Genomic DNA, 27729 nt, shown 5'->3' on the forward strand with positions numbered 1-27729 from the left:
CCTTGTTTATTCTATTTTTGACTTACAGAATGATGGGCAGGGTAGCAGTTTACTACCAGAAATTGGTTCTTGTTCTTTATTGAGATACAGGAAGTTTAAAACTTTAGAAAAGCCATATTCTAATACAGTATAAAGTCTCTAAGATAATTTCAAATATAAATTGTAATTGGGAAGAGAATAGTGCCTCCCTGGAGATTGCTTTGGGCAACTCACTCAGCTTCTAAAAGCTTTTCTTTGCCTCTTGGAGAATCAGCTTAAACACTGCAGTCAGTTACTGGTTTGTGTTCTCTTATTCTTTGTGTGTAAATCAGTGAGCAGTCATCCCATATTTTGTAAACCTGACTGTTTCCTTCACTGTGTTCCTTTGGAATAATTATGGGCCTCATTCATTTGCTCAATTTCAAATCAGTATGTTTATCAATAAATATACACTCATATATTACATTTTCAGCTATTATTTTTAGAGCTTTTGGTCCCATTGAATTTTTAGAATAATCCTTTGAAAGAGATACAGTTATTCCCACTTTACAGATAGGAAACTGAGGCTCAGCATTTACAGGCGATTTTATCACCATCTCAGCAGCGTGTGGTAGAGCTGGATATTTGCCAAGTGTCCACATGCCAGGACATGTCTATGCCTTCACCATGCTTAGAGTTTACAGGAGGATAACAGCAAGTAATAAACTGGTATAGTCTGGTGTAACTTCGAGTAAGAAAGAAAAAAAAAAGGTACAATGCTATGGCGGCCAAAAGTAAGATCATTTACACCCAACCTTAAGGTTTGAGAAGGCATTTTAAAAACATGATAGGTGAACTGAGGTGTGATGGATAACACCTCTTAGCAAGGCAGGAAATAAACACGTCTTGTAGAGATGTTGGCAGAGGTAGTGGCATGTACAGAGGATAAGAACATGAAGGTCAACACATGGGAGCATAGAGGGTGGAAATCCAGCAGCTGCACGAGGGGCTGTAACGCATGGATCAAATCATGAGTGGCTTGTGCTGTCTTAAAGCAAGCAGCTTTATTCAGAGGGAAATAAGGAACTGTTGAAGGATTTCATTATAATCTAGGAGAAATATGATAGTGGTTTTAACTCTGGTTGTAGCAGTCGAGATGGAAAGATTGACATGGATTTGAGGAGTACTTGGAAGGTAAAATGGGCATGATTGAACGTGGGCTGTGAGGGGAAGGCATGATTGAATGTGGGCTGTGAGGGGAAGGCAGGGTGTTTGGCTTGGGCACCTGAGTGGTTGGTGATGCCTTTGCCTGAGCCGGGCAGAGGAGGAGCAGATTTGGGTGCAGGGAGGGGTAGGCAGGACAACCTGGACTATCTTAGTGCAACTTGGAAATGTTGACTGTGAGATGTCTTTGGGCTTGTGGATAAGGATTTATGAGTCATCAGCATAGAGATGGCATATGAGACTACAAGGATGGCACAAGGGAATGTATAAAATTAGAAGGCAGGCTAGGGTAAACCTGAAAAACCTCAGCATTTAAAGATGACCTGAGGAGGAGGAGGAGCCAGCCAGGAGACCAAAAGAGACAAATGAGAATCAGTGTGCTCCATGCAGGTGTTATGATAATGTGTCGACTCAGGACTTTGGGATACTTTGGTCTGCAATCATTTCAATTTAAATGGATAGATAGAGGTTAATGATGATTGTCAACCAAGTGTCGGGCATGACTGGGAGTAGAAGCAGTGACTATGACAGACCAGGACCCCACTCCGATGGAGTTTACCAAGCTGCTTTACTTACAGAGTCACCCAAGAGCCCCATTTAAGAAACCTTCGACTGGGCCCTTTTTTTCACTATGAAGTGCAAATCAATATAAAGGAAACTCATAATATGGGTAACTTGTGGAGACTGAATCCTTCAGGGTTTTTTTTTAATTGAGGTCTTGCTTTACTCCAATGAAAAAATTCTTAACCACATCAAGGAGATCAGCTTTTCTGGGACATCACTTGAGAAATTCCTCCAAATAGCACGTGGAGTACTTTAAAAATTTGTTGGCCTAACACCAATGTGAACTTTCCAGCAAGAAAAGATTCTATTCCCCTTCGCAGATCATAAGTTACCCCTATGTTATAAAACCCCAAAGAGGAGAATTCTGCTGGTTTTTATGTTCTCATGTTCAAAAATATTTATCTTTGGTACCACTGCAGTGTTTAATTCAAGATAGATGTTTAAGAACTTATTTTCATGTTCAGATCTATCAGAAACTTACCAGGCAAAAATATTATTGAACTTGTATATCAATTTATTACCATTATTATTTAATAGTAGCTATTTATCAAGTTGTCTTATAGCTTTGATTTTCATATTCTACTGGTAATAGGAATGTGAGTTAATGGGCTTTTTTATAGCTATTTTTTTTTTATCATTTCACTTAATACCCGGCTCAGTTTTTGGTAAACGCATTTTAGGTGATCAGACCTCAGCTCATTGATTGCCTTCTTGACCTCAGAGAGAGGGTAAAAGTGGGATCAGTTTGTTCTTCCTTTTATTCCCTGTCCTATTATCCATATTAGTATTAGAGCTGTTGGGATACTGGCATGAAAAATAAGCATTTTTTTTTTTTACTGTAGTTATACTTGTATTATAAATCTGCTATATAATTTTAACCATTTTTTCCCTTGAATGGGGCTCATAATTTGTGCGTTTTGTGGTTTTCAATCCATTTGCTACAGCTGCAGTCCTGATAAGTGGCTCAATTATAACTATAATATTGGTCTTAAAGACTCACTGATGTCTCATGGAAAACTTCGAAAAACATCCTATTTAAAGACAATTATGCTTAAATATCAAATGTTCTCCATTTCTTTTCTATCCTTTAAAAGTTATTACCAAGACAGTTAGCATGAGAACAGCTCCTTCAAGCTCTAAAATTCTTCAGTGTTGGTCAGTGGCCTTCCCTAGCCCTTCCTTACTTGGGGGCACCCCCACTACCTGTGAGTTTTCTGTCTGGGTTTTTTAAGTGCTTGCAGAGTGTTGGTGACTATTTTCTGTTTTTACTGGGGAGCAAAAGCCATAGAATTTCATGAAATGCAAGAATAATTGGAAACTATGGGGAGAGGGCCAGTGCCCCTCACAGTAAAAATTAGCTTAAAGAACAGAAAGAAAACTGTATGTAGACACAATCCAGAGATCCATTTTTATTAGATCATTCAAAGGCAAACTCTTTCTTCTCACCACCTTCCAGATGGTCAGAATCTAGGTTTAGGAAATTACCTGGAAGAGAGAATATTCATGTTGCTGTCAAGGTCACAGGCCTCTTATAGATGAGTCTGTCACCTTTATAAAGTTCTAGGGAAGGAATTAAATGAGTCTCAGATTTTCCTTGATGTTTGTTTTTTCTTAAGCTATTCCAGCTTAGTAGTATGAGTCCATTTAACTATTAGGAAAGCAGTTAGTATCCTTGTGCTGTTAATTAGAATAAGGCAGGAGGGAGCAAGTGGTACCAGTGACACTCACCATATACATGTACAATGAGGATCCAGTTTATGCTACAGCTTTCTAATATTTCATTTCATAGCACGTTTGCTTTCTAAGGAGAAATACCATGGCCTTTTTGTTTGAGGACTCTGCATTTGCCAATCTGAAACTCTCGTAACTGGTTTTTTACAATCTGTTAGAATGACAAGATGATGTAAAATCACAGAGAGGGGAAGGACAGGCGCGACTCACAGCTGCTCAGGAAGAAGGCATGTGTGGGCCCTCGCTTCATATGGCTTCTTCTCTAACTCGGACACGAAGCTGAGGTGGCCTTTTGACCAGGTCTTTCGATTGCATAGTTTCCATGTGCCATCCGGTTTTGGAGTGATACCATTCACGGGCATGCATCCAGAGCCCCCAGGAAGCTGGCGACATGCCACCTACAGAAAATGGAGCTCTGCAAACAGCCGCTTAGCCGCGCTCACAAGAGGACAGAGACTGGTGGCAGGATTGGCCGTTTAGGCCTCCTTATTACCTACCATGTTTGGGAATGGGCCTTGGGTCTACTAGAGGAAGCTGCTGAGATGCTTAGAGGATGAAGTATGACATTCTTTTCTTTGTATACAATTAGAAGACATGTCTGTAATCACCTCATTTGGCTGGTACGGAAGTGGGGGTGGGAAGCTCTCTTTTCAGAGTGGAATAGTTGCTGAATTTTGTGTTTACCTGTTGTAAGGATTTGGGAAAATGCCATGGAGCACATAGTGTCCTGCAAAGTGTTAACATCCATTTATAGGTATCTGACTTTATAATGAGTGGTTTTCTACAAAGTTATATCAAATGAAACATTTCTGATTACAATATATTATATAATATATTCCTATAACCACCAGAATTTTTCATTTAAATATTTTCTAATATAAGGGCTTACTGCCTAATATATTTGTATAGTGATTTGTTAATTTAATAATATTTACCAAACATCTACCACATACTGGAAACAGCTCCAGGCACCATAGATAAAATGGGGAAGAAAACAAACATAGTCTGGATTCACAGAGCTTTCTCCTGGGGAGAGACAGAGAGAAGCAGGAAGTCCTTAGAGGCATGGAAATGGGTGTTGGGGAAGACACTGTGGGAATATGTTGTAGGGTCACCCCGTTGCGGGGAGAGAGATGATCACGAATGGTTGTCAGTTCAGCTCAGGCAGTGAGTGATCCATTTAGAGGGAGCAGCTGGGACACAAGCCTGGAGAGTGGTCTGTTTGAAGACTTGAAAGACGCTTGGTATGTCTGGGGCAGGGCAGAGAAAACAAGGGAGGAGGGAGAGAGATTAAACAACACAGAGTTTCCACAAGCTACAGTAGAGCAAAATCTCAGGGGAGGAGTTGCAAGGAGATGGGATCCAGGCTGCATCCCAGGAGCAATAATTGTGGCCATGGGATGAGGTATTCTTAACTGACCACATGTTAGGTGTGGAGTTAGCCTCACACAAATTAAATGATTCTCCAAAGCAATTCAAGCCACCATTTCCAGAAGAAAGGGGAATGGATTCTAGATAGGAAAAATCGGTAGCTGTCCCCTAAAGCTAATGTTCTTAGCACAAACAAATTTTCAAAATTCACAACCAAAGGAATATTCTGAGATACCGTTAGGAAAGAATTTCACGTGCTCTGTGTTTGCTATAGTTTTTGTCCTTCGTAGTGAACCTTATGATAAGATTCAGCATAAATTCATCTATTTTTAATTTCGTATATTATTTATATTTTAAAAATCTTAATTTATTTGAGACTGGATCTGACTTTGTTGCCCACGCTGGGATGCAGTGGTGCGATCATAGCTCACTGCCACCTCTAATTCCTGGTCTCAAGGGATCCTCCTGCTTCAGCCTTCCAAGTAGCTGAGACTACAGGTGTGTACCGCCACGCCTGGCTAATTAAAAAAAAAATAAGTTTTTGTAGAGACGTGCTCTTGCTGTGTTGCCTGTGCTCATCTCAAATTCCTGGGCTCAAGCGATCCTCCTGCCTCAGCTTCTCAAAGTGCTGGCATAGGTGTGAGCCATCACACCTAGCTAATCTTTATTTTTTGACTATATATTGGTGTATTCCATTTTTTCACAAGATATGTGTAATAAATATTTTGTAACTTTAATTTCATGTGTTAAACATTGAGAAAGTTACAAATGTTAGAGGAATGTGAAAGCTCAGAAGATAGATTTTCAAGTAAGAATCTGAGCCCAGTAAATTATAATAGCTGGTTAGGTTTTCCAGGACTAATTATCATCTTATTATTGCTAATGCTAGTTTTAATATTTAATGTTTCTCTGGTTTATTTTGCACATCTGTTAGTTGGTGGCCTAAACTCAGAGCTTCCCTGTGGAACGTGGTGAATAGGTTACAAGTGTGAGGAGATGCTGGTTTTCTCTTCTCTCTGGGTGGTGGGTTGAGCCCAAGGTGGTCAGTCCATTAACTGTGCCTCTAGTTTGAGCGTGTTCCTTCTTGACTCCCTTGTGCTGTACAGATACTGGTATTTCAATAGATGACATGACATGGAAAAGAAAAGAAGGTAGGGTTTGTCGTAATTATTTGGATGGCATTTATTTTACAAATAAGAGGATAAAGGAGTTTCAAAGCAATGATTAAAGTGGTTCTTTGCATTTCGTGGATGCGTTTGTTAATGTCATTTCTAGTTGGGGACTGGTTATGTACAAGAGTACAACTTTCTAGTGCATTATGCACAAGTGACCTGTAAAATAAAGGCCCCCGGAAATAGAAAACACTGCAATTTACCCATATGTTTGTAGACACTTGATCTAATAACTCTTCTCTTTAATTACAAATATTTTTCTTTGAATTTATTCTTTCTTTCTTTAGACACAAACATTTTCAGGTGTTACATATTTTCCAAACTCATGACAGCCTGTCTTACTCAGAGGCAGAAGAAAGAAAGAACCACTTTACCTCTTCTGAACATAATGATGGTAATAAAGCTATAGCCAGTTTTCTTCATCCTTCACCAAAGCATAAGAAATATTAATAACTGTAATTCGGTTTGAAAATGTTAAAATCCCAACTAGCTAAACAGCATAAAAACTCTTTCCAGTGGACTCTTAATGGCTTTGAGATGAGCATGTTGGGGATGTCTTGGAATAGCAGGTATTTTTCTTATGGTGGCAGTTGCTTTCCCCCACCATTAAAAAAAAAAAAAAAAAAAAAAAATTTAGTCTAGGGATGACAACGTGTCATCTATTCTCAGAGCTGTTCCATAATGGAGGAAATAAAATGATATTTTAGGATATGGCAAACAAAGGGAAAATGAGTAGCCAGGTACTGACATGCACAGAACAGAACAGACACACTATCCCATGGTTTTCAGAAAGAGAAGATAAATGACTGCATCTTACCTAATTCTCTTAGAATTATTATGTTTAAAAGGATCAAGGATGACTGAATTATAGTTTTTTCCTATACAGTTTAGGCTATTATCAAATCCATTCCTGGAGACTGAAAAACTGACAACTTAGGTACAAGAAAACAACTTCTTACCCAGTATCTCTCTACTCCAATGTATTTGATGTGTCAGATACCAGATCCTTGAAGACCTTTTCCCACTTAAAGGAGGATCTGTGTGAGTTCTAATTTGACTACAGGTGATCATTGTGAAAACTCTCTTGTTAATGTCTTGTATTGACCCTTTTGCTGTGGGCCATTTTGAGTTTAACTGTTTTGAAGGAAAGTAAACTAATAATACTGAAACCCATTATATACATGACTTGTGCTACTCTTATAGCCAATTCATTCATTGAAATACTTCATGAATCCCTAGTTTAAGCCAGGCTACCTTCATAGTTAATGCTGGTACACAACTGAAAGGCATGGTTCTTTGCTTAGAGGAACTTGAAGTCAGTAAGTTGGTAAACAGCAATTAGAGATAAGGAAAATTACTCTGTTGGATATAGATGGAGTGCTGTGTTATCACAACATTCTTTGCTTAGATGCAATTAGTGTGGGAGACATCCTAGGAAAGTTTCTCAGATAAGTTAATACCTAATTGTATGATGTGAATTTTATCTAGCTGTGTAGAGAAGGAAGATGGTGTCCAGGGAGGAGTGTTACGAACAGTGCCGTGGATCATGAAACTTCGTGGGCAGAAGCAGAGGAGAAAGACAGATACGAAATCTATTGTAGAATGTGTTCAACTTGAAGTATATTAATTGCTAATGGCTACTTCCTGTCTTTTAATTCAGGTGAAGGAAATACTCATGACCAGCCAGATGTCTTAAGGAATGCTTTTGAAAAGAACAGAAGTGTACAACATTATTACGACAACAGAGAAGCAAATTGGCTTTGGAGAAACTGTATTCTGAAGATGTTGTTTGCTTTGGGCTAAAAAAAAAAAGAAAAAATACAACTACAGACAAAGGCTTTATATCTGCAAGTATTATGGCGTGGTCAATAGCAATGTAATTAGATTTACATCGGTCTTCCTGGTGAGTCTTGGAGGCTCTTCCTCAGTAGACATGAGTGACCCAAGGCAGTCACAAGAAGAGAAGCACAAGCTCGGCAGAGCCTCTTCAAAGTTCAAGGATCCCCCTAGAATCATGCAGTCAGATGATTATTTTGCTCGGAAATTTAAAGCCATTAATGGCAACATGGGACCCACTACTTCTTTAAATGCCTCGAATTCCAGTGAGACTGGCGGTGGTGGTCCGGCTAATGGTACCCCAGCTGTGCCCAAGATGGGTGTGAGAGCAAGGGTGTCTGAATGGCCTCCTAAAAAGGACTGTTCCAAGGAGCTAACCTGCAAGGCACTGTGGGAAAGCCGGTCTCAGACCAGTTATGAAAGTGTCACCTCCGTCATGCAGAATGGGCAGAGTGACCAGAGCGAAGGTCAGCAAGATGAGCAGCTCGATCTGGACTTCGTGGAGGCCAAGTACACAATCGGGGACATCTTTGTCCATTCCCCCCAAAGAGGACTTCACCCCATAAGACAGAGGAGCAATAGTGATGTCACTATCAGTGACATCGACGCCGAAGATGTCTTAGACCAAAATGCAGTCAACCCCAACACAGGGGCTGCCCTGCACAGGGAGTATGGAAGTACTTCATCTATCGACAGGCAAGGCTTATCTGGTGAAAACTTTTTTGCTATGCTCAGAGGGTACCGAGTAGAAAATTATGACCACAAAGCAGTGGTCCCTTTTGGGTTCCCTGAATTTTTCCGCTGTGACCCTGCAGTCTCTCCGAGCCTTCATGCAGCAGCACAGATTTCTAGGGGAGAATTTGTCCGCATCTCAGGATTAGACTACATGGACAGTGCCCTCCTGATGGGGAGAGACAGGGACAAGCCTTTCAAACGGAGGTTGAAATCAGAGTCGGTGGAAACATCCCTCTTTCGAAAGCTTCGAACTGTTAAAAGTGAGCACGAAACTTTCAAGTTCACATCTGAGCTGGAGGAGAGCCGACTGGAGAGGGGCATTCGCCCTTGGAATTGCCAGCGCTGTTTTGCACATTATGATGTCCAGAGCATTTTGTTTAATATCAATGAAGCCATGGCTACGAGGGCTAATGTGGGGAAAAGGAAAAACATAACCACCGGGGCTTCTGCAGCATCCCAGACTCAGATGCCCACAGGCCAGACAGGCAACTGTGAGTCCCCTTTAGGGAGCAAGGAGGACCTCAACTCCAAAGAGAACCTGGATGCCGACGAGGGTGACGGGAAAAGTAACGACCTTGTCCTTAGTTGTCCTTACTTTAGAAATGAGACTGGAGGGGAAGGCGACAGGCGGATTGCGCTCTCTCGGGCCAACTCGTCCTCTTTCAGTTCTGGGGAAAGCTGCTCTTTTGAATCGTCTCTCAGCTCTCACTGCACAAATGCAGGTGTCTCGGTCTTGGAAGTGCCCAGAGAAAACCAGCCCATTCACAGGGAGAAAGTGAAGCGCTACATCATAGAACACATTGACCTTGGGGCCTATTATTACCGCAAATTCTTCTATGGGAAAGGTAAGGAAGAGCCCTGGGCGTTTGTGTGCGTCTCGGGAGTAATTTTTTTAGGACCAGTCACAATGTTTTGCTTTGTGTTGGAGCACCTTCCTCAGAGTGTCCAAGACCATAGTCCACTGGGCCGGACCTTGTTCTCCATCATGGTCCCTCCATAGCTTCCAGGCTAATTTTTTCTTTAGAAAACTGCAATTCCATGCCTTTGTTGATGGGTAGTCCTTCATGTGTAAATGCCCTTTTGGTTTGATTTCTCTTTCTGTCATTCTTTGTCTGCCAGTTTGTGAGCATCACAAATTCAAGTTGATTTTAGATTTGGATTTCACTTGATTTAGATTTCACCCCTTGTAAGAAGTCTTCCCTGATTAATTCTGTCTTCCTCCTATTCCTCTGAATAATCTCTTATGCTGCGTACAGTGGATCATTCTGTGATTCCCTCACCTCTCTAACCTTTCTGTACTTTGCTCCTCCAGCATTGCTGTATGTGTTGGACATGTTAAATCTTTGTTGAAAGAATGCGTGAATTACCACAACAGACAAATTTTGTTTTCGTGTAGTTCTGTAGATAGGCTTAAATGTTAAGACACAAATGATAAATTATTTAATTCTATGTCAAATAAATGGTTTTTGCTTTACGTATATCTTCAGGCTTGAAGGATGCGTTCTTCAGAGGTCATATAGTTGAATCCTCAACCTTTAAATAAGTGTCCCGAATTATCCCAGGGCTAGGAGAATCTTCTCTGATTTAGAGACCTACAGAGAAACAGGTTCCACACGTGTCAGTAACACATGCCGAGGAAACACTGCGGCACCTCGCACCACCTTTTTATTGGGTGCAGCTGGTGTCCTTCACCCCTTCGTTACAATGCAGCTTACTTTTCGGAGCTATATTTTTCTGTCTTCAGTTTCACCTGTCAGCCCTCTTCCTGCTCCCAGGGATCCAGGGATAAGCTCACGGAGCACCTGAGGAGGCACAGGGTGGGCCCCGCTGCTCTCCTCCTCCTGTTTCTCGTGCATAAACTATTCTGCTTCTAGTGCAGATAACTGGGAGCTAAGTGTACTTTTATTTATTTATTTACTTTTTTACTTTGCATCAATCCAGACTTAGCATGTCTTTCATAATCACGTTATGACAACATGTAACTCAGAGAAACGATCTGATGCAATAAAGCTAAATAAACAGATATTTACACTGCATCTGGCCACTTACTGTGAATTGTCTCTCTGTCCTCATACTGATGACATAATAGGACTGAAATAATTTTGTCAACAGATCTTGGTCCCCTGTTGTTGTCTCCTTTCCTCTCCTCCACCCTGAATTTCGGTCTTGGCTTCAGGTGTGCCTCGGTGTTAACATCATCAGTTACTTCCTTCCAGCCAGTGGAATCAAAGAATCTTGGATCTGCTTTTTTTTGTCTCTGCTGTGAAAATAACTCATAACCCTCATGCCTGTGTTCATGCAGAGGTATCACATTATATCACATTGCTCAAGGATACTCTCTAGGTGCAAGTTATTTTCGGAAAGGGAGATGGAGAGATAGGCTTCCTAATTAAGGTTATTTTTATTGATGAAGCCATGGCTGCCAATTCTTAATAAAATAAAGTCTGTTAGATTTATTATGCCCTGAAATCCCCAGGTAATTAGTCACTCTGGCTAGCTGAGTTTTGTAAATAGTTTGTGATCCAGAGTTCAAAATACTAGAATATAAAATTATATATATATTCATATTTATGCCAAGACTTAGTGCCAGCATCTCATTCATATGCTGTTGCACATCCTAAGTGTAAGTGGAATGAAAAACGGTTGTTTTCTGCACCCGGGTCACCACCATTTGATTCATTAATGTCCCCAGGGTCTGTTCCCCGAGATGATTTCAGGTTGCTAGATTCTGTTAGTTTTCTTGACTGCCACTTGTGGTTTTTCTCTTGAATTCTCAACTGTCACTTCTTAGTAGTTTTAAAGACTCCTCTGCAAGTGATTTATTTCCTCCACCTTTTCTGATGAGCTACTTAATGTTTTCAAGAGCATCGCAGATGACATCATCAAACTCCTTAGGTTTGAATGTGAAATAAATAAGCTCCACAAAAGAATCTGAGTGTAGACACCCTGTCAGTGAATTGTGGGTGGATGTACGCTTATCGTTTGGCATTTTGGTGCTGTTGGGCACACTCTCTGGTTCTCAGCTTTGCTGTGGATTTATAAACCAGTCAGAAAGCAGAATTCTAGACCAAAGTCACGCATCAGTTAACAACGGGGATATGGTCTGAGAAATGTGTTATTAGGCAATTTCGTCATTGCGTGAACATCATAGAGCGTACTTAAACCTAGATGATATATATTTTTATTCCTCTCTATATATATTTTCATATGGAAAACCAAATGTCCCATCACCATTACTGAATATCAGACATTTCCCCTTATTCATCTGCACTGCCAGTATCAAGTGCCGTGCATCAGATTTCTGTATATGCTCCATCGTGATTTTTGTGGAACCACCATCATGTATGTGGTCCATTGTTGACCGAAATGTCCCTATGTGGTACATCGCTGTGTTTTGCAAAGCCCACAAAACGAGGGAGTGGGGAGGCAATCCCTGAGGTCGCTTTGTCTTCGGTGTTCTGTGATTCTGTGCTGTGGAAGGTGCTGTTGTGCCAGCAGATGGGCTCAGGGGCTGGGGAGGGAGCAGCCACCAGGAGCGAGAAGAAGGCCGAGCCCCGGCTGCTCTGTTCTCTCTCCAGTGCAGCTGTGAACTGTGTCCTGCCTCCTGCTATATTTAGCTCTTCCCCTGTGGTCCAGTGTGACTTCAAAGTGAAGTTGGCTACAATGGCATCTGCTCCTGCTCTTGCTGGTCTCTTGTTGAGCCATTAAGGACTCCAGGCAGAGGCAGCAGCCCAGATTCTTAAGTGAAAAGTATAGTGAGGTGGAGGCCTCCTATGGTGTGGGAGTAGATTCCCACCCCCGCTTCAGCCACTGGACACAGCTGTGCAGGACCCTTCTGTCTGCAAACATCACAAGTTGCTTGAGCTTCATTGTATTTAAAAACAGAGGGCCTGGCCATACTGGCACAGATACGATGTCTTTGAGATAGCTTTTTTCTTTTCCTTTTTTGCTTTTCCCTTCTCTCAAGGATTTTCTCTTTGGAAACTGGCTTTCAGGGATCTCTCTTTTGGTACTTTCCAGAGTGCTTTTATTTTGTTCTGTGCTTCAGGGTTCTGTGTAAAACTTCATTTTCAAGAGAATTAACTGGCTCCCGATCACTGGCAAATGTTTAAAGTGTAGAACTTTGATGATGTGATTTCTTCTTTATTGGGTAGTTAATGTGAAATGTCTGCCCTTGATGCTGAGGTGTGTTTCTATGACACGTCATCACTGAAAGGCTGTTGAATAACTTTGTAAAAGGATTTCTGCAGGGGAGTGGCAGGACACAGGAAACTGTGTGACAACATCGCTTGCCCAGGCAAATCCATCTGTAGCTTTCGGTGAAATAGCTTTTTTTTTTTTTTTTTTTAAGACAGAGTCTCGCTCTGTTGCCCAGGCTGGAGTGCAGTGGTACCATCTCAGCTCACTGCAGCCTCTACCTCCCAGTTTCAAGCAGTTCTCCTGCCTCAGCCTCCCAAGTAGCTGGGATTACAGACATGCAGCACCACACCCTGCTAATTTTTGTATTTTTAGTAGAGACAGGGTTTCGCCATGTTGGCCAGGCTGGTCTCGAACTCCTGTCCTCAGGTGATCCACCCACCTCAACCTCCCAGAGTGCTGGGATTACAGGCGTGAGCCACCCCGCACCCAGCCGAAACAGCTTTTTTAAAAGCAGTGAGGATAGTAGCAAGTAGAGTGAAAGCTCAGTAATTCCCTTCCTTTCACTGGCGATGACCATGAAGACACATTGGTGCCATTTGTCACACTACTGTTTCTCTGATGGGACTCATGGCGAATGTGCCATATGCTGCTGCTTTGAGCTCTCCATTTGTGAAACAGGCCGTGACCAAGCTCCCCCTTAGATAGGGATTCTAGTTGGGCTTGACCACGGTCAGTCATAGGAGCATCAGTGAGTCTGGTTTCCATTGTAGCAGAGCAGCAGGCTTTGCCTCCTTCTGGACTTGCGTGGTACTGCACACTGCCACCAGCAGTGGGGCCAGCGCTGGCACTGTGTGGCTGGACCTGCTTGGTACTGCACACTGCCACCAACGGTGGGGCTAGCGCTGGCACTGTGTGGCAGAGCCCAGACACTGTTGACACGTAAGGGTTCCTGCTTGGTGTTGAAATCCTTAACTTGTTAAGAAGTTGTGCACCTACTGGGCTACTCGGGAGTTCTAAAACTGTTCTGTGCCCTACTTTATGCCACACAGACCAGAATAGTTCTGGGAGGCAAAGTGAGTAACATTTGGGTAAAGAGAGGTTAAAACCAGATGGGAGGATGAAGCTGGGCCTCCATGGTGACTCAGGAGTGAAGTGAAAAGTGGTTAAGTCATCGTCTGAGCCTTTGGGAACATTGTTTTACTAGAGGCATTTTGCTGGCACAGGAGCATGTGTTCCTCTGAATGTAGTGGGGAAAAATGCGGAGTAAGATTGACAAATCTGTATCTTTTTTTCATTTAGAATTTTTAAATGGTATATAAATGTCATATGATGGTTATAGGAAAATAAGAAAATGTAGAGAAGCAAGAAATAAAGTCTCCTCAAATTCATCAGCTATATCACCATTAACATTTCGTTATTATCCTTGAAGGCTTTTCTGATGCAAATACATTTATGTAAATGGAGCTTACTCCTGCTATTACTGTGGAACTTGCTTTTGATGATCATCCTTCCATGTCATTATGTATAGAACTGCATCTGCATTTTAAGAGCCATTATCAATTGTCGTTATCTGCACTGAATGCATGAGGAGATACCAGGTATTTGCCAGCCATGATCTGGGCAGATAAGTTAATGACTGTGTTTACTTTACTTGAGAGAAAAACTTATCAGCTTGATAGAAGCACAGTAACAGGGGAAGAAGCATTATTTCTTGCCCTCTTGTAGATGCTACAAAACAGCTTACCAAAGACATTAGTGAATGTCCATTTTTGTAAAGAAATTTTACTTGAAGAAGTAATTTATCATTATAAGAGTTGAAGTCAGTGTCCCACCACCTTCCTGCTTGGATGTGGGCTGCATTTAGTGATTCACTTCCAAAAGGTATAGTATGGAAAGACAGGGACAAATAACTTCACAGTGGAGGAACCTGGCAGACACTACCTCCCTAGGTCACCAAGGTCACCATCAGCAGTGACAAGTCCTGTGGATAGCTTGTACCCCAGGTATGAATGACTCTTCTGCAGTCTTCCTCTCCAGACCTATAACCCCAGTACAATTAGGGGAAAACATTAGAAAAATTCCAAATGAAGGACGTTCTGCAAAATCCCTGACCAATACCCAAAACTGTCCAGGTCATAAAAGCAGGGAAAGTCTGAGGAAAAAAAAAAAAAAAAAAATCACAGACCATAAGAGCCTTAGGGGGCATGACAACCAAATGGAATGTGGTACCCTGGGTGGAATCCTATACAGAAAAAAGACATTCCATTAAACACTGAGGAAATCTGAGTAAAGTATGGACATTAGTTAATAATAAACAGAGTTGATGCATTCATCATAACAAATATACTAAAATAATGTAAGATGTTAACAACTGGGAAACTGGGAGACACGTATAAGGGAAGGAACTCTGCTATTCACAATTTTTCTAGAAATCTAAAAGAATTTTAAAATAAAAAGTTAAAAATTTTACAAATGTAAGTCATAAATGCTCGTATATTTTAAATTATGATTTATTTCTTTAAGACTAGAAGAATTTATGAGTAGTTCCTCTAAATAACAAACTTAAAGGTTTATGTTGCTTTATTGAACGACCATAGAATTCTTGTAAGCAGCTAACTTCACTGTTTCTGGTAACTGCTCTCTTACCTAGCTCTATGTAAACCCACCTTTTCCTCCAGTGCTAATTTTTATCATTAGCATTTTAACTGAAGAATGATATGTTGTATGTACATTCTGCCAAATGAACAAATAGATTCTTCTAGAATTTGTGTAATAACCCTCTTACCTCTCTTGATACCAGTTTAACCATTTGTTGGCTGGGGAATTGTCTGTCATTAGGTAAAAGTGTCCATCCATTTTAATTATAGTTGGAGGTCAACTCTTGGTAAATAGAGGTCTGTGAATGGTGGGCAAATGACATCACTTAAGGCAAAGTGCACACCGAGGTTCACATCCCAACTCAATTTGGGGCAAATCCTTGAACTACTTTGTGCCCTAGTCAATCATCTGTGAAATGGGATGATAATAATACAAATCCTCCCTGTGAAGGGCTTAGAGCAGTGCTTGTCAATAGCGTGCCCCCCCTGCTTCCCAGGGTTACTTAAATAAATGTGTTAGACTTTTCTCTCTAAAAAGAAACTATTGTTCACACCACTGGTACAGGCTTTAAAGGGCAATACTTTCTTTTAGTGGTTCAGAGATGAAGAGAGAAACAAGTAGAACCATATGGCAGAGAGGGCTGGGGAAAGGTGTCTGGTGAAGTCCACCACCGCATTCCAAACACACTCAGTGAAGTGTCACTAATGTGACAGTTGTAGGCGGGCCTGCACCTTTACATCTCAAATGAACTTCACTGCTGAGTGATGCGTGGCTGCATTTGCTTTGAATTTCATGCCTGGTGGCTTTTTTTTTCTTCTGATTTTATACAGTCATTGATGAAAATTAATAGGGAGTTGGACACTATTAAATTCATGCAAGTGAACACAGTGCCATCTAACAATAGTACTATTCTAAGATACACATTCCTCCCTCTGAAGACGTAATCGACTGAGTTCTTCACCTCCCTTTTTTTTTTTTTTTTTTTTTTTTGAGACAGAATCTCACTCTGTCACCCAGGCTGGAGTGCAATGGCACAATCCTGGCTCACTGCAAGCTCCACCTCCTGGGTTCACGCCATTCTCCTGCCTCAGCCTCCTGAGTAGCTGGGACCACAGGTGCCTGCCATCACGCCCGGCTAATTTTTTTTTTTTTCAGTAGAGACAGAGTTTCACCATGTTAGCCAGGATGGTCTCGATCTCCTGACCTCATGATCCGCCTGCCTCGGCCTCCCAAAGTGCTGGGATTACAGGCATGAGCCACTGCGCCTGGCAGTTCTTCACCTCTCTCCCTGGCCAGTATTGCCTCCCTAGAGGTCCCATCCAGTCCCATGGGGACCCTTAACAGGGAGGAATTGCCCAGATACATATGAGATTCAGCACCAAGGGCTATGATCGCACGGGCTCGGTGTGGCCGTCGGAGGAAAACGCCAGGGCTGCTTCTCTTGCGGAGGTGCCGTATCTGGACAGTCACAGTTCCCATACTCTGCAGTGTTGAAGGAACCTGCAAAGGACTGTGTGCTATTTCAAACCTACTGACCCCCCGGCCCCAAAAAGTCTTCAGTCAGTTACTGGGGAAGAAGAACGAATGCCCTGTGATTTCCCTGAGAAGAGGAATAAGACTCTTTATATTTCTTTACAGTTTGACTCACATGGCGTTCAACTGAGAACACTTGTTGGCATTTTGCTGCTGGTATAGTAAGTTGAAAGTAAAGGTCTTTGGAGCATTAGTTCTTTTTTTTTTTTTTTTTTTTTTTTTTGAGACGGAGTCTCGCTCTGTTGCCCAGGCTGCAGTGCAGTGGCCAGATCTCAGCTCACTGCAAGCTCCACCCCCGGGTTCACGCCATTCTCCTGCCTCAGCCTCCCGAGTAGCTGGGACTACAGGTGCCCGCCACCTCGCCCGGCTAGTTTTTTGTATTTTTTAGTAGAGACGGGGTTTCACCGTGTTCGCCAGGATGGTCTCGATCTCCTGACCTCGTGATCCGCCTGTCTCGGCCTCCCAAAGTGCTGGGATTACAGGCTTGAGCCACCGCTCCCGGCCAGCATTAGTTCTTAAAGAGTATAGAAACTTAGTTTAAACACCTTGTGTTTGTTTAGATCCAACATTTATTTCACTCTTTGTCCCACTACATTAAAATAAAAGCTGGACAACCGTACTGTTATCAGTGGGCTCCACCGCTCTCCTTTGAAGTGGTGACGCCTTTCATACCTCCCTAGTGTTTTCTTCTTCCTTTTGAGCAAATAGTAACAATGACAGATTATGAAAAGACACCTTAAATAATCTGCCTTCCTTTTTCAGCTTCATTTTTACTCTCGCTTTCCCTGAAATCATGTTTTTCAAGATACCGTTTTTATGTTAAGGATACATTTGTTGTCTCATTTTTAAGTTTTCACTTTCCTGTATTAATTAATTTTTGCAATTTAAACCTTTGCCCGAATTTTTTTTAGCCTTGAGCTGCTTTCCGTGAGAGAACACTAGAGCTGGACTGCCTGGGTTTGCATCCTCACTGTCCCACCAGATTGTGACTTTGAGCAAGTCACTTAACCTTTGTGCCTCAGTATTGTCTGTAAGAATAGTTGTGCCTCCTCATAAGTAGTTAGGATGAACTGAGTTTATTTTTGTGAAAGATATTTAATATTATTGTCTTCCCTGTAATGCCTTGGATTTTTCAAGCTTAGCAAATACCTTGGTTAAATTTGGGTCAAAAGAGCAAAAATTTACGTGACAAAAATCTATGTTTTTCCTTCATAGTAAATTCAGTAATTTAATCCATGAAACACTAACGAAAATGTTTGATACTTCTTGAGGTTGTTGAGTTACTTTTTTTTTTTTTCTTTCTGAGATGGAATCTATCTCTGTTGCCCAGGCTGGAGTGCAGTGGCATGATCTCGGCTCACTGCAAACTCCGCCTCCCAGGTTCATGCACTTCTCATGCCTTAGCCTCCCAAGTAGCTGGAACTACAAGCACGCGCCACCATTCCTGGCTAGTTCGTGTATTTTTAGTAGGGATGGGGTTTGCCATGTTGGCCAGGCTGGTCTTGAGCTCCTAGCCTCAAGTGATCCGCCTGCCTCGGCCTCCCAAAGTGCTGGGATTGCAGGTGTGAGCCACTGCTCTCGGCCTATTGAATTACTTTTTTTTTTTTTTTTTTGAGATGGAGTCTTGCTCCATCTTGTAGGCTGGAGTGCAGTGGCACGATCTTGGCTCACTGAACCCTCCACCTCCCAGGTTCAAGCAATTCTCCTGCTTCAGCCTCCTAAGTAACGGGGATTACAGACATGCACCACCACACTCAGCTTATTTATTAGGTTTTTTTAGGTTTGTTGTAGAGACTGGGCCTTGCAGTGATGCCCAGACTGACCTCAAACTCCTGGCCTCAAGCAATCTTCCTCCTTCTGTCTCCCGAAGTGCTGGGATTACAGGTCCAAGCCACCATGCCCTGCCCTCATTTACTTACTTATTGTCCCCTTTTCACTTTTTAAAAAATAACTCCTAGAGTGTTCGAAAAAAGGGAAGTGATTTAAAATACACATAATTGTTTGGAGAGAAAGGTGAAAGAAGATACATCATAGATAGGAATTGAAAGAACATTTAACGGCCTGTGTAACCCAGATCAGCAGAGAGCAGGCAATTAAATCATCAACTAGTGGCTGAGAGAACAAAGAACCTTTAAAATGCATTTAATGGCAAAATAGCTAGCTAGCTTCTGCTGTGCATATTAACAAAGTAAAGGACTGGAGGGTACAGGTGCACAGTTGTTTGTGGCCTTGGTGTTCTTATAAATGGTGCTGTGGTCACTGGATGCTAACAGCTTGGATAAAATCCTTTAAGGCAGAGCTGGGAGTGAATGTCTTTTACATACCTGGCCTCAGGAGGCCCTGCAGAGATGTGATCCTTAACCGGTCAATTCATTAGTGAGTTACCACTTAAACCTCTCTTCTAAGATATCACCGTATCTGGAAACAGCTTTTGGGCTAGGGTCCAATGTACCGCCCCTGCCCCCATTTTTTTTCTCCCTGAGCTACAATTTTTATCTCTTACTGAATAGCCACAATGCACCACAGCAATGCACTGAATCTCATTTTCATTTCCTGCTCTGCAATCTTGTTAGCTGATTTTTTTATCTTGCCCTGTTGTATTTGCATGATAGGTGGGTTTTCATTCGCTTCTCAACAGTCTTTTCATAGCTTCTGTTCTGCCAAGGAAGGATTTCATTTGATTCACCCTTGAAGCAATTTTATGGAAATCATCTGCCTGGAATGAGGACAGGCTCTGGGTGGGTGAGGGTCTGAATGCACACAGCCCTGGGAAGCCTTGCTCACGGTCCTCTGCCCAAGATGGGAAGGGCTTCTTGCCATGCAGATAAACAAGGAGGTCTTTCCTGAAGAGGCGATGTGGGATATCGTTTGAAAAGGGCAACTTTTTGCCTCCTGGTGGTTATGGTAGGGGGCACAGTCTCTGTATGTCCTAATGGTATGTGGAGATGCCCTTTATAAAAGCTAGGCAGTGTCTTAAACATTATTGAATAGAAGACTTTGATTTCTTTGGAAACACATCAAGGTAACCTACTGCATTCCTTGGTGAAACCAAAAGCATGGCTAACCCTTAGTAGATGGTTAGGAGACATAAAAGCTGTAAGTCTGCAGGTGTGATGCTTGTAAACAGCAGGAACTTCATCTCTGTTTGCAATGAGAAAGTGGATGTCTGTGTGAGACAGAGAGAGGAAAATGGGTCTGCGACATGGATTGGCAAGGTAGGCATGAAGGGTTTTGTGTTTTGTTTTTTTTTTTTAGTTAATTCACCTGCCATCTTTGATAAAAAGGGGAATATACAAGTTTTGGATTCCCAAACTTTTAAAAGTATAATTTATGATAGAAATTACTCAGTGAAGTATATATACCACCTCTTAGAAAAGACTTCTGCGAGTCCAGTGTAACCTCTCCAAGTGATTCTGGGTCAGCATTTTGAGATTAAAAGTGGGAATCACCTTCAGGCTGACCTATGAACTGTGCCGGATTTTTGGGCTCAAAATCAAATTACTCGATGATGCAATTTAGTTTATGTGCATTCCATTTTGTTTTGATTTTTTTTTTTTTTTTTTTTTTGCCAGTAACATGCCTGCTGTCAACTATAATACCCCTCCCAGGTCAATGATGGTGTTACATGGATTAGATATATTAGGAGCCGGGAGGATTCTGAGGTTAAGACAGGTTCTGTAACTAACCCAAGGTTAAGCACGTGATAAGCATCAAAGCCCAGATTAGGCAACCAGTAAGAAGCTTTTTATAATTATAAGATTGCACAGTAAATGGGTTTGAGACTGCTGGTTAAATAAGGCAAATTGAAAACATGTTATCTCTTCCCCTTCCAGAATACCACTAAAAATGACAGTGAAGGAATTTTAAAAATGGGCATAATGCCAAAAAGTAAAAAAGCACCAGGGAGAAGCAGCCGAAGGAAGGCAGGGTATATGAAAGCAGGTGGAAGAGCAAGACTACTCCTAGTAGATTGAGAGAGCCAGCCTCCTGCGTCCCTCAGCATGGGAAGAGGGTAGAGGCCATCAAGAAGTGAGTCCGGACATGCCACAGAGCCAGGCACCCTTGGAGAAGGGCTTAGGGGAGTGAAAACGGGGCTGGTTACATGCTTCATAAAAGGCCGGATTCTCTCTCCTCCCCCATAGCCAGTTGACTATGTGCCCCTCTCCCAGGTGGGAAAGAAGATTTATTCTGGAGAAATGGAACAGCAGGCCTAGCAAAGGGCAGGACTAAGGCACTTAACTAAAAATGGGGACTTAGTGAAAGTCAACAGAGTGAGGTGCCCAGCCCCACCCCATTATTTGAGCTCAATATTTCTAGACAGGAGACTGGAGGTGCCTTCCCTGGGACACTCACTGGCCCAAGAAGAAGATGCCCCTGTCTGATGGCTGGGTCCTGCCTGACCAGCCTCATAAGGCACGGCTCAGAGATACGCTGGGGTCAGTGCCAGACCACATCGATATGGTGAATATTGTAATAAAGTGAGTCACACACTGTTTTTGGTTTCACAGTGCATATAAAAGTTGTTTATACTGTAGTCTACTGTGCAGATAGTGCTATATCTAAAAGAACAGCGTACGTATCTTAATTTAAAAATACTTCATTGCATTAGCCAGGCGTGGTGGTGGGTACCTGTAGTCCCAGCTACTCAGGAGGCTGAGGCAGAAGAATGGCTTGAACCTGGGAGGCAGAGCTTGCAGTGAGCTGAGATTGCACCACTGCACTCCAGCCTAGGTGACAGAGCAAGACTCTGTCTCAAAAAAAAAAAAAAAAAAAAATTCATTGCTAAAGAGTGCTAACGATCACCTGAGCCTTCAGAAAGTCAACCTTTCTTCTGATAGAGGATCTTGCCTCCACGTTGATGGCTGTTGGCTGATCAGGATAGTAGATTTTGAAGGTTAGGGTGGCTGTGACAATTTCTTAAAACAACAGTGAGGTTTGCCACATTGATTGACTCTTTCAGGAAAGATTTTTCCGTAGCATGCGATGCTATTTGATAGCATTTGACCAACAGTAGAACATCTTTCAAGATTGGAGTCAGTCATCTCAAACCCTGCCACTGTTGAATCTACTAAGTTTATGCAAGATTCTAAATTCTTTGTTATTGTTTCAACAATGTTCACAGCATTTTCACCAGGAGTGGATTCCATCAAAAGAAACTACTTTCTTTGCTCATCCATAAAAAGCAACTCCTCATCTGTATAAGTTTGATCATGAGATTGTAGCAATTCAATCAGATCTTCAGGCTCAATTTCTAATTCTAGTTCTCTTGCTATTTCTACCACATCTGCAATACTTCCTACAGTGAACTCTTGAATCCCTCAGAGTCATCCATGAGGGTTGGAGCCACCTTCTAAATTTCTGTTACGTTTGTATTTTGACATCCTCTCATGAATCATAAACGTTCTTAATGGCATCTGGAATGATGAATCCCTTCCAGGTTTCCAATTTTATCTGCCCAAATCCATCAGAGGAATCTCTATTTATGGCGGCTATAGCCTTACAAAATGTACTTCTTAAATAATAAGACTTAAAAGTCAGAAATACTCTGATTCATGGGCTACAAAATGAATGTGGTGTTAGCAGGCATGAAAACAACAGTAATCTCCCTATATATCTCCGTCAGAGCTCTTGGGTGATGAGATGCGTTGTCAATAAGCAGTAATATTTTGAAAGGAATGTTTTTTTAATCTCAGAACTAGTACTCAACAGTGGGCTTAAAATAGTCAGTAAACCATACTGTAAACAGATGTGCTGTCATCCAGGCTTTGTTGTTCTGCTGATAGAGCACTGGCAGAGTAGTTCGGCATAATTCTTAAGGGCCCTGGGGTTTTCCGCATGATCAATAAGCATTGGCTTCAACTTAAAGCCACCAGCTGCATTAGCCAGTAGCAAGAGAGTCAACCTATCCTATGAAGCTTTGAAACTAGGCATTGACATCCTCCCTCTAGCTATGAAAATTCTGGATAATATCTTCTTTTATTAGAAGGCTGTTTCACCTGTATTGAAAGTCTGTTGTTTATTATAGCCGCTGTCATCTGCTATCTTACCTAAGTAATTTGCTGGCCAACTTGGTATAGCTTCACTCCGTCAGCACTTGCTGCTTCTCCTTGCCCTTACATCGTGGAGATAGCTTCTTACCTTAAGCCTCATGAGCCAGCCTCTGCTAGCTTCCAGTTTTTCTTCTGCACCTTCCTCACCTCTGTCAGCCTTCATAGTACTGAAGAGAGATAAGGCCTTGCTCTGGATTAGGCTTTTGCTTAAGGGAATGTTGTAACTGGTTTTGTCTTCTATCCAGATCGCTCTGACTTTCTTCGTATCAGCAGTAAGGCTGTTTTGCCTCTTAATCGTGGGCTCTCTGAAGTAGCACTTTTACTTTCTTTCAAGAACTTTTTCTTTGCATTCACTACTTGGTTCACTGTTCGATGCAAGAGGCCTAGCTTTCAGCCTGTCTCAGCTTTTGACATGCCTTCCTCACTAAGCCTAATCGTTTTTAGCTTTTCATTTAAAGTGAAAGAGGTGTGATTCTTCCTTTCATTTTAACTCTTAGGGGCCATTGTAGGATTATTATCTGGCCTAATTTCAATGTTACTGTGTCTCCAGGGAAAATGGGGCAATTGAGGAGTGTCATTTTTGTCTCTCTCCTATATTATTGCCCCCACAGCAGTCAAACATTTTGAAGCAGGCAGTGTTTGTATCCCCAGTATTTATCAGTCTCTGGCACACAGTTGAGACATCCCCTGTTCAACATTTGGATAAGTGAATTAAAGTGGATTAAGTATATTTGGAAGGCTAAACAATGGCTTCCAGAGGTGTCCAGGTCCTAATCCCTGGAATTTGTGTACGCTCCCTCATATGGCAAAAGGACTTTGCAGTTATGGTTAAGTTAGGGATCTTGAGATAGGGAAATATCCTGGATTATCCGGGCGGGACCGGGCTGGAACCTAAATGCAATCACAGGTGTCCTTATAGGAGGGAAACAGAGGAAAATTTGATTACAGAAGAGAAAGGCAGTGTGACCACTAAAACAAGATGCTAGGCTGCTGGCTTTGAAGATGGAGGGAGGGCCATGAGCCACCAAACGTAAGGAATGTAGGTCTAGAAGCTGGAGAAGGCAAGGAAATGGATTTTCCTCTAGAGTTGCCCAGGGGAATGCAGTCACTCCAGAACCTTGACTTTTGTTTGTTGAAACTGACTTCTGATCTCCAGAGCTGTGTGCAGTAAATGGAGTTGTTTTAAGCCAGAAGTTTATTGGAAATTTGTTACAGAAATATGACATGATAGGTCTATTGCCATGTAAGTTCCAATAGATATATAAGTTCTCAGTTTTATAGATACTTCAAGAAATTGTATTGCTCCGGTCACTGAGAGAAATGCCTGCTGTAGCCTCCAAGATGCTTCACACTGTCTTACCACTTCCTGGCATGAAATGAGTTACCTCCCTGTTTTTATTTTGATATTCCTGCTTGAGGTCAGATACAACCATTGCTTTTGGACAATACCAGAGGAGGCTACTTTTAGTTCAGTGCTTCAAGAACAGTTTATTAGGCACCTGTCATCTATGAGGCACTATAACCCTAGGGCCTCAGGATGTACAATTGGAAGGATTTGGCCTTTTTGGAGGTGAGGGGAGTATTTCCAGTGGAATGATGTTTGGATTGAGTCTTGAATGATGAGTAAGAAGAATGTCAAGCGAAGAAAAGTGGAAGACATTCCAGGCAGAGGGAGGAGGTGGAAGTACAGGGTTGGTGCCATGAACAGTGGAGGGTGCTTCCCTAGACCTTTGTGAGTCAGGGGATTTGTGAGAGAAGAACCTGGAGGAAGCTTGGGATGATATCACTGAAGAATGTAAAGGAGAAGATGGGCGAGTAGATGGAAAGACAGAAAATAGACATTCATATAAGTATAAAGACAGACACAGAATCAGAAAGGTCTAAGGCTGGAGTCTTGGGACACACTCATGCTGTAAGGAGAGGCCAGAGGAGGAGCCATGCCAGACACCCAGAATGAAAGACCAGAAAGCAGTCTCACCTGGAAAGGAGATGCCATAGTAGTGGAGTAGAGGGCCCCGGACAAGAAGGGAGTGGCCACTGGTGTCACACAGCAGACAGCTCCGGCAGTAGGAGGCCTGAAGGTAGTTGGATTTGGCAACAAGACCTTGAGTGGAGCAATAGCGTGGCAGAAAGTGTGACGCAGATTGAGGATTAAATAGTAACAAAGGAAATAGGAGTGAGAGAGAAGGATGATGACTTGAGGAACAGGTACTGTCCTCACTGACAGGCTGTTGGGGAGTGAAATGGTCATGGCGTCTGTCTGTGCAGCAGGCCCCATCCATTTGCAAGGATCACTGGCCCTTCTTCCCATTGACTCTGCCTCCCTCCGGTTTTTAAAACTGAAGGTATATTTTAGGTACAGTAAAATTTACTTTTTTTTAATGTGCACTTCTGAGAGTTTTGAGAAGTAAATACGGTATTACCATTACGACAGTTAGTGTAGAATAGCTTTGCGATCCCAGGACATTCTCCCATGCCTCCTCTGTAGTCGGCCGCTTGCTGTCCCTTCCAGCCCCTGACAGCCACGGCTCTGTTTTCTGTCGTTGTGGCACCTGCTGAGTATCATTTTATGCTGTCACGTATTAGAATTAGTGATTTGATTTTCTTAATCTGGGGCTCTCAATCTTCCCATCAGAGGTAGTTTTGTGTATTTACTCTTGTACTCCCTACAATAATTTGAAACTCTTTTGGATCTTGTTATGGGGCTCGTCAAATGCCAAATATAGAATCGAGTATTTTTGCAAGTAACTTTTTGAAATGTGTTATAAGAAGGAAGCTTTTGTTTTATGACTGTTGTATTTTTGTGTGCTTTCTGAGTATTTTTCTTAATGCGTTTGGCTTATGATGCATTTGGCCCATTGAGGGAAAAGCAAAAGTTATCGTCAGGATAGTTAACTAACTGCGACTAAGAATATTCTAAACTGATTTAGTTTTAAGTTTAAAGATGCATTTTCCATTGGATCTACTGCCATGGGTCCAATAGTCACTAATGCCAGCTTATATAGTGACAGTGTACTTAGTAGTCTGAAGTAGACAGTTAACTTTTAGTCTCTGATTTCATTGAATATCTTTTTTTTGTTTGTTTTTGGCCTGCTTCTGGATCAGTTCATAAACCCACATCTTTATGTATGCTTAATGTCACTGGAGTTTTTTATGTTTGTAATAGTTACCTTGGCTATTATCAGTACACAATACAGCCATGCATCTCTTAAGAACAGAATTATGTTCTGAGAAATGCACCCTTAGGCAGTTTCGTCATTCTGCAAACGCCATAGAGTGGACTTCCAGAAACCTAGATGGGCCAGCCTTCTGTACATGTGGGCTCTGTGGTATTGCATATTGCTCCCAGGCTACAGACCTGCACAGCATGTTACTGTACTGAATACTGTAGGCAGTTGTAACACAATGATAAGTATTTTTGTATCTAAACATAGAAAAGGTACAGTAAAAATACTGCACGAAAGATCAAAAGTGGTGCACCTGTATAGGGCACTTACCATGAATGGAGCTTGCAGGACTGACTAAAAGCTGCTCTGCGTGAGCCAGTGATTCAGTAGTGAGTTAATGTAGGGCATTATGCTACTGCAGACTTTATAAACACTTTACATTAGGCAATACTACATTTATTATAAAAAAATTTAATAATAATTAACCTTAGCTTATGGGTAACTTTTCTACTTTATAACTTTATTTTCTTAACTTTTTTACTCTTTTGTAATAACACTTAGCTTTTAATGCATACATTGTACAATTGTACAAAAATGCTTTCTTTATTATATCTCGTTCTGTAAGCTTTTTTCCTACTTACAAGAACTTACTTTTATTTTCTGAACTTTTTTTGGTTTTGAGTAATATGTTGGATTCCCATGTAATGACATCTATAACGTCACTAGATGATAGTAGTTTTTCAGCTTCATGATAATCTCATGGGACCACCACTGGTACATGTGCTGCATTGCCGACCAAAGCAGCATTATGCAGCATAAGGGATTAATTACCCACTAAAACAAATAGGCTAGTTTCCTTTTGTTCAAGTCTAGGACTATACCCTGTCAATAATTCACCTTTTATCTTTTAAAATAGTTTACTTGCTACTTCTGCCCCTGACTGTAAAGGGACATAATGTCAGTACTAATCCCATTTGGTTGCAAACAGCAAATAGGTAAATGATTTGCCTTTTCAAGGTCTAGCCAGTATTCTTTGGTGGCTTTGGATAGTGTGTGTTCTGAGTGATTCAGGTTCTGTTTTCTACTTTCTCAGCAACAATTCTTACTCCTTCAGAAATCATTGTGGCAAGCATTGGCATAACCAAAAGCCTTTGGAATGCCTGTAGGTTTTCTTCAAGTTTGCAGATGTTCACTGTATTATGTTTCTTTTTAGTCAAAACCTTAAGTCAGGGTGAAAAAAATCGATTTTGTGAGAATACAGCTTGGAGAACTGACCTGGCAGCAGTTCATTAAGAAATAAATGAATAACACCTGGAGGTTTGCGTTTACCACCTGCTCATATGAATTATTGGTGTAATGGGGCTGCTAAAAATAGATAAATTTTTAAGCTGCATTAATAAGCATTTGGGTAATTGCTCCCACTATTTAGTGTGGGTTGGACCATATCTTGAATGTTGTGTTAAGTTCGGGTCATTTCAGAGGAAACATTTAAAAAGTTTGAAAGTTGCAATGAGGTATTTTTGGCTGCTTTTAACAGAGCTCACGGACAAGAAACCAGCAGTCTAGAGGGAATTGCTCAAAGAGCAGTAAGCTTCATGTCATTCGAGGGGTTCAGAATACAGTATTTGCTTCATAGGTAGCGACTATTTT

The 27729-nt window shown here is 41.7% G+C and overlaps 1 protein-coding gene across 15 annotated transcripts in view; it reads left to right on the top strand.

The window, feature by feature from the left end:
• SIPA1L2 (signal induced proliferation associated 1 like 2) overlaps window positions 1-27729 on the top strand; it is a 232349-nt gene that overhangs the window by 107995 nt on the left and 96625 nt on the right. For all 15 annotated transcript variants that reach the window (XM_045391690.2, XM_073996406.1, XM_005539766.4 and 12 more), the window contains one exon: window positions 7681-9436. In XM_045391690.2, coding sequence (XP_045247625.2) covers window positions 7954-9436 — 1483 coding nt within the window. In that variant the 5' untranslated portion in view covers window positions 7681-7953. The remainder of the gene's footprint in view (window positions 1-7680; window positions 9437-27729) is intronic.

Source organism: Macaca fascicularis, chromosome 1 (genome assembly GCF_037993035.2).
Source record: "Macaca fascicularis isolate 582-1 chromosome 1, T2T-MFA8v1.1".
Classification (NCBI taxonomy): domain Eukaryota; kingdom Metazoa; phylum Chordata; class Mammalia; order Primates; family Cercopithecidae; genus Macaca; species Macaca fascicularis.